The sequence below is a fragment of the Ranitomeya imitator genome, chromosome 2 (genome assembly GCF_032444005.1).
Source record: "Ranitomeya imitator isolate aRanImi1 chromosome 2, aRanImi1.pri, whole genome shotgun sequence".
Taxonomy (NCBI): Eukaryota; Metazoa; Chordata; class Amphibia; order Anura; family Dendrobatidae; genus Ranitomeya; species Ranitomeya imitator.
In genome coordinates, this window is record NC_091283.1 from 5,485,766 (window position 1) to 5,494,256 (window position 8,491).

An 8,491-nucleotide genomic window follows, 5' to 3' on the forward strand; every position below is an offset into this window, starting at 1 on the left:
CCAAGTCCCTTCACAGCCAAAATATATTTACTCTTATAATTGTGTCCCCTTATTGAAGAAGAGAAAACAATCCCCAGCTATTCTGGTTTGGAGGAATTACCACAAATAAAATGAGCTTCTTCAATGAAATTCCTTCATTTTTTTACCAATTTCAGTTCTGTAGATGTAGTTTAGAAAACGTATCACAGCTATTAAGATTTTCATTTTCGCTTTGTCCAATTCTAGACTATGATGCCAGTATTTATGAAAGGGCTATGGCCTGCCTGTAATATCAATTTACAGTATCACCAAGCCATGTTCCTGACTACATGGATGGACTAGTATCACTGGCATTATCATTGGTGTCATCATTGTTGTCACCATTCATATCATCATTGGTGACATCATTGGCATCATCATTGGTATCATCATTGCCATCATCATTGGTGACATCATTGGCAACATCATTGGTGTCATCATTGGCATCGTCATTGGTATCATCATTGCCATCATCATTGGTGACATCATTGGCAACATCATTGGTGTCATCATTGGCATCGTCATTGGTATCATCATTGGTGTCATTATTGGTGTCATCATTGGCAACATCATTGGTGTCATTGGCAACATCATTGTTGTCATCATTGGTGTCATTATTGGTATCATCATTGGCGTCATCATTGTTGTCACCATTCATATCATCATTGGCATCATCATTGATATCATCATTGGCATCATCATTGGTATCATAATTGGTGTCATCATTGACATCATCGGTGTTATCATTGGTGTCATCATTGGCATCGTCATTGGTATCATCATTGGTGTCATTATTGGTGTCATCATTGGCAACATCATTGGTGTCATCATTGGTGTCATTATTGGTATCATCATTGGGGTCATCATTGTTGTCACCATTCATATCATCATTGGCATCATCATTGATATCATCATTGGCATCATCATTGGTATCATCATTGCCATCATCATTGGTATCATCAATGTCATCATCATTGGCGTCATCATCGGCATCATCATTGGCGTCATCATTGTTGTCACCATTCATATCATCATTGGCATCATCATTGATATCATCATTGGCATCATCATTGATATCATCATTGGCATCATCATTGGTATCATCATTGCCATCATCATTGGTATCATCATTGTCATCATCATTGGCGTCATCATCGGCATCATTGGTGTCATCATTGGCATCATCATTAGTATCATCATTGGCATCATCATTGTTTTCATCATTGCCATCATCATTGCCATCATCATTGGTGTCATTATTGACATCATTATTGGTGTCATCATTTGTGTCATTATTGGCATCATCATTGGTGTCATCATTGCCATCATCATTGGTGTCATCACTGGCATCATCATTAGCATCATCATTGGTATCATAATTGGTGTCATCTTTGACATCATCGGTGTTATCATTGGTGTCATCATTGGCATCATCATTGGTATCATCATTGGTGTCATCATTGGTGTTATCATTGGCGTCATCATCGGCATCATTGGTATCATCATTGGTGTTATCATTGGTGTTATCATTGGCGTCATCATCGGCATCATTGTTGTCATCATTGGTGTTATCATTGGTGTTATCATTGGCGTCATCATCGGTATCATTGTTGTCATCATTGGTGTTATCATTGGTGTTATCATTGGCGTCATCATCGTCATCATCATTGGTGTCATCACTGGCATCATCACTGGCATCATCATTAGTATCATCATTGGTATCATCATTGGAGTCATCATACATATCATCATTGGCATCATCATTCTTTCACAAAATGCTGGGTCAAATTGGATTCTTATGTGGTTAAGAACACTTTCTTTATCTCGGAAAGAACCCCATGATGACTTAGCAGATTCTCAATGACCTGTGTGGGTTAAGGTTGTTCTCAAAATATCGCTTGACTTCAGACCTGGTCCAATGAGTTCATCATTTGACATACCAATCTACCTAAAAAGAGAGAAGAGCTCACAACACCAATATTGTTCAGGATACTCTAGAAAGTTGATGAATGAGTGTCAAATCCTGCTGGTGAAGCTCAGCGACTGTAGAGCGGACAAAGAAAAAGGATTTTTTGGCACTTCCATCAATAAGATCAATCTTTTTATTTGAAATGTATTTAAAAACAAGATCCATCATGAGGATAAAACCTTACACGTTTCTGGTGTACACTACGTCTTTAGCCAAATGATATTCCTATGTCTAAGAGTGTAGCGTTCGTGGCGAGTGTAAGACTTTATCCTTTTGATAGATCCTTCTGTTTTTAAATGAATTACTAACAAAAAGATTAATTTTATGGGTGAAGTCCTGGAAAATCCTTTTTTCCTCATCGGTTCTACTTTTTTGTCTGTCTCCAAAAAATTGGGATTTGGCCAGGTGCCACCTGCTGACCATCGGATCCCATCCTGTTCATCCTTGTAGACAACCAACTGGGGGATCTTTATTGTGGTTTGGACTGTTTGTGCCTAAGGTAATGCTGAAGGCTCATGTCACGTGCCTTGAATGAATCCTTACAAGGTTCCCCGACTCCAATCTACCATGTTCCTTACATCCTGAAAATGGGAATGAAAGACTTGCCCAGAAGAGAGATGGAATTTAAAAGAAATGAAGTTATCCCAGAAAATAATCCCGAGAAAGAGGGATCCAAAGAACCATTGCCATGAAGTTATGGCTAAACCAATTCCTCCAATTACCCCAAAATAGACGCGAAGTTGCAAAATGAAGATGATTATGGATTACTATTAAAAAGTCTACATTCCGAGAAAAAAATACAATCATATTTTCTTGATGTTCTTTTTAATCTCTCAGTCTAAAAACTCTAACAAATAATGTTTTGTTAAAAGAATCCTGTATCGGTCACAAAAACAGGCAGCAAGATCGGAGACTTCATCAAGAATGAAAAATCGTGTCCATTTTTCATCGAGACAGCGCCTCAGAGATGGGGTTATAATGCATGGAGGCGCAATGTCTCACCCGCAGCACACGGCGGATACAATGTATATATATATACTGTGTGTAAGGTCAATGGACTAGAGGTGAATAACACCGCAGTGAGCCGAGGAGCCATGTCAGACGGAACACGTCCTTCCCATAGAGGAAATGCTAGCAGTCTACTCAACACTTCTAGGCATTTTTATCTTTCTGCATTTCTTGCCGCGTGTTACCGCACTTACCGTCCATTTTTCTTTCCCTTTATCTTATGCCTACAAGCATAAATTAATGATTTTGCTGCTGCTGATTTTAGCTGATTCCTTAAACGTTAATCACAGGATTTTACTTGAAACGTTCCTTGCAATATTCCTCAAGTGTTAAAAGGTGTCCCGCAGCGGAGGGCACCGATACTGTGCAGGGCTTAATTGGCGAGTACTCCGTCATTCTGTGAACCATAAAACATCGGCAATCATCAATGCTGTAAAATGGGCCTAAAGAGGTGAACTCCGACCCCAATGTGTTCTGCTCCAGCTGACGCATAATGTGAAATGTAAAAGCCGTTCTGCCGTGTTTTTCTGGCGAGAGGCATCGGGATGGGGGTCACCATAACTTCCGCCATATGAGTGACTTAATAGAAATTATCCATGCATGAAAGGCGCAGAGGCGGACATCGCGCACACAGGACGGCCGCGCTCACTCATGGCTTCGCTTTTTAATATAAAAGGATTTTAAGGAACTGAATATGAAATCTATGAAGGATAAGTGGATATTATCTACATCCGCCCTCTAAACGCACAGCAGCGTACGGCATATTAAACCCGCCAGACTTAGCACCGTCACAGACATTAATAGACTCGAGCATAGAACCATTCCAGAAAGCTATCCTGCCTTATATGTTATAGCAATACGTTGCACCTTGCTTGTTTCATTTCTTATCTATTTATTTTCATTATTTTATTTCTTTCTGATTGATACACGATGAGTTGATCAAAACCATTAATGGGAAATTATTCTGCACCTAAAATGTGTAAAACAGCAGAAGTTCAATTGAAATAAAATAAAAGTCAGAAAAGTTATCTTGTCCTCCGAAACGGGTAAAATTGCAAAACAAAAAGCAACAAAATGTACAATTTAATTTTATTGAAAATATGCTCTTTTCTCAAAAACACAGGCATAATAAACTTTACAGCTTACTGCCTGTTGCCTAGGCTACCAACCACTTCTGGAGTTTACCAGCGGTGGACATTTTCTTGGAGTAGGAGCTCAGCACTTACAAGCTCTTTGCTATACAGCTTAGAAGTGCTGCTCTGAAGCTGATGAGATCACTAGATCTCTAGATCTAGTAGTTTTGTGTCTGCAGCATGACAAAGCTCAGCCGTCAATCATCAGGAGCGCACTGCTCCCGGCAAGGAGAGGACCAGGACGTAGGGCAGCAGTGCACTTCAGAAGCGAGAAGGTAAAAAAAAAAAAAACTTTAAAAATAAATATTATTTCGAACAATTTAATTGTGTTAAATGAATATGTTTATTTATTAAAAACGTGCAGAGAAACATGAGAAAAAAATATTATTATTATACATAAATGCAGAAAGTGTATTAACGGTGCCCATAAGTACTGAGAACAATATTAGCCAAGAGAAAAAAGAAAATGACAATCTGTCTAACAATGTGCTCACGTATATAGACAATATTTTATTTACTAACAAACCAAATTGACAATCTGTCAGTAAGACCAATTAAAACTTGAAATAAATCCCCTACAGGCACCATAATGGTATAGGATACAGACAATGCTCTCCAGCATAAATGTATACACAATGTAACATATCGTTGTACCAACCACATACACAAAGGAAAACTAATAAATACAATTAGAAATAAATGAATAAATAAATACATGACACCCATGAAAGAATAGATCCAATTCATACTAATGAGGCCTGTATCCCCGATATCATCATGATAACCAAAATACACAATATATTAGGATAAGAAAGTGAAAATAAATACAGAAAAAGGGCCAAGCATTGAAAATAATATCAATAAAAAGGATACATATTTGTGTATATACACACAATAGAAAATAAATAAATATGGGAAAAGTGTCTGGGCTGAGCCCCATGAGTATCATTGGAGGTGAAAATAATGAAATGCAATTAAATACACAGTAAATAATGAAGAAAATAGAATATCGGTGAGAGAGTTCTCCGACATGTTTCTGTACAGATGTCACCATTATACATTAGTTTTCTCGCCCTTGTGAAGACGACATCACTGTGTACTATGATATTTGGGGCAAGACATCCATAAATTACTATGCACAGGAGCAGGCACAGATACCAGCGCAGGCTCAGGCACAGACATCAGTGCAGGCTCAGGCACAGACATCAGTACAGGCACAGACATCAGCGCAGGCTCAGGCACAGATATCAGTGCAGGCTCAGGCACAGACATCAGTGCAGGCTCAGGCACAGACATCAGTACAGGCACAGACATCAGCGCAGGCTCAGGCACAGATATCAGTGCAGACTCAGGCACAGACATTAGTGCAGGCTCAGGCACAGACATCAGTACAGGCACAGACATCAGTGCAGGCTCAGGCACAGACATCAGTACAGGCACAGACATCAGCGCAGGCTCAGGCACAGATATCAGCGCAGGCTCAGGCACAGACATTAGTGCAGGCTCAGGCACAGACATCAGTACAGGCACAGACATCAGCGCAGACTCAGGCACAGATATCAGCGCAGGCTCAGGCACAGACATCAGTGCAGGCTCAGGCACAGACATCAGTACAGGCACAGACATCAGCGCAGGCTCAGGCACAGATATCAGTGCAGGCTCAGGCACAGACATCAGTGCAGGCTCAGGCACAGACATCAGTACAGGCACAGACATCAGCGCAGGCTCAGGCACAGACATCAGCGCAGGCTCAGGCACAGACATCAGTGCAGGCTCAGGCACAGACATCAGTACAGGCACAGACATCAGCGCAGGCTCAGGCACAGATATCAGTGCAGGCTCAGGCACAGACATCAGTGCAGGCTCAGGCACAGACATCAGTACAGGCACAAACATCTGCGCAGGCTCAGGCACAGATATCAGTGCAGACTCAGGCACAGACATCAGCGCAGACAGATATTAGTGCAGGCTCAGGCACAGACATCAGCGCAGACAGATATTAGTGCAGGCTCAGGCACAGACATCAGCGCAGGCTCAGGCACAGACATCAGCGCAGGCTCAGGCACAGACATCAGTGCAGGCTCAGGCACAGACATCAGCGCAGCCTCAGGCAGACATCAGCGCAGGTCAGGAACAGACATCAGTGCAGGCTCAGGCACAGACATCAGTGCAGGCTCAGGATCAGACATCAGTACATTCTCAGGCACAGACATCAGCGCAGGCTCAGGCACAGACATCAGCACAGGCTCATGCTCACTTCTGCGCAGACACAGATATCAGTGCAGGCTTAGGCACAGACCTCAGTGGAGTCTCAGACTCAGATATCAGTGCAAGCACAGACATCAGCGCAGGCTCAGGCACAGACATCAGTGCAGGCTCAGGCACAGACATCAGCACAGGTTCAGGTACAGATATCCACGCAGGTGCAGGCACAGACATCAGTGCAGGCTCAGGCACAGACATTAATGTAATCTCAGGCACAGACATCAGAGCAGGCTCAGACACAAACATTAGCGCAAGTTCAGGCACAGACATGGGCCCAGGTGCAGGCACAGATATCAGCGCAGGCTCAGGCACAGACATCGGCATATACATTGGTGTCATCACAATGTGCTTCCATAAATCATTATGCTCTTTGCTCATGTGAGCTCGCCACTCACAAATCCCTGCACATATGAGTAGATAACTAAACATGCGCCTTAGTGATGTATTTTTCTGTATTGGTTTTTATGGAAAGCATGAAAAAAGATCATGTTAAAAAAAATGCAGTTATATTTTTAAGTGCAAAATTAAAACTATTCTGTGCAAAAATAGTCATAATAAATGCTGCTACAAAGTTACCCCCAAAACATCAATTGAAGGGGAAAATGCATGAAAAAAACATCAATGCACAATAATTAGGGAAGATCGTTATTGTGAATTGTGGTGTGGACTCCTGCAGAAAACATGCAGATGAAAAGCAGCAGAAAAATCACAGCATTTACGCCACATGTGAACACAACCTTACAGAGAGTTACTTTATCAGTTGCTCCAGTTTATTATATTATCAGGCAGCGTGCTGGTCCTGACTTTAATATCTAGTAATTATTTTTATATTTATTTGATATTAGTAGATACAATTTATTACAGGTCGGCATCTTTTCGTTTCCCTTTTCAGCTACATTGTATCATTGGAGCAGCATTAATTATCCGTGGAAAGGTGCCGCAGACTCTTCCTGAATATGACACAATGTAGCAGTGGTTTAGGTTAATCTCATGTAAAGGTTATTTTATATCTGTTTTACTCCTGTGTCATCTCGAGGGCTGGGATTAGAGTCTTTTTCCTGCAGCTTCACATTTCGTGTTTTTTATTGTTTATTGCTACTTCTACTTTACAGAAAGAACTTTGTAACCTTCACACTTTACAGCCGTGTGTTAAATCCATCCCATTAATGACAGCGTCTCTCTTATGCCTCCTTGTTACTGCCAGTAACATTTTAAAAGTACAAGACATACTAGAAGAATCTGAATTTCGATGTGATGGAAATAGTGTGACACTTCTCTGCATTCCCCTGAGATTGCGGCTCACAGCTCATTTAAGCCATGACCTGCTTATTCTGCCATTATATTAGTATTTTTTTTGTAGCACCTTTAAAATGAAGAGCTGGAATGAAGGACGAAGTGTTAAAAATAGACCTTTTCACATACAACAAGGCTGAAGGTTCAGAGCTGCTGAATGTGGCTCACCTCCAAGCCGCAACTCTGTATCTTTACTTTATACAAAATCCAGAGAAAATAAATAAAATTAGCTGCTTAAATATCAAACAATGCAAGAAAAAAATAATTAAATACATTTAAAAAGTTGCAGTGTTCTATGGAGGAGTGTGAGGCTGACGTATCTGTGGTTAGGAGGCTGCTCGATGCTTCCTTCCCCCGCAGATCTGTCTCAATGGAAGACTTCTATCACAAAGGGTGTGATCAAAGAATAACAAAATGATCCCCACAATGGTACTATATAAAATATCAATTTATTAAATCTTTAACCACAATAAAAAACATGTAAGTTACTACATAAAGAGAAGGGTACAATTCCTCAACACAAGAGGGACTATTAGCCTGAATTAGGCACAACAATACCAGGCCAGACAAAACTGACTAAAAAATAGACCGCATAAGATCACTGGATGTTTCATAGGGGGACAAACTAATAAGGAGTCTTCATACAGATGCTAATAAGTTGTTAGTACCCCCAGTAGGCGCCTCCAGAAGGAGCTACGGCTAAACGCGCGTCGGGGCAGAGGGACGCCAAGGAGCACACACCAGGTCCAGTCTTAGGTAATATACCTCTCTATTATACCGCTATATTTTGCTGTACATGACATGG

The 8,491-nt window shown here is 41.0% G+C and overlaps 1 protein-coding gene across 1 annotated transcript; it reads right to left on the minus strand.

Moving 5' to 3' along the window:
* Positions 1-304: 304 nt before the first annotated feature.
* LOC138661400 (serine-aspartate repeat-containing protein F-like) lies at positions 305-1,762 on the minus strand. The gene has a single exon (XM_069746059.1). It carries the CDS (start codon positions 1,760-1,762, stop codon positions 305-307), a length of 1,458 nt encoding a protein of 485 aa, XP_069602160.1.
* Between the last annotated feature and the right edge of the window lie 6,729 nt (positions 1,763-8,491).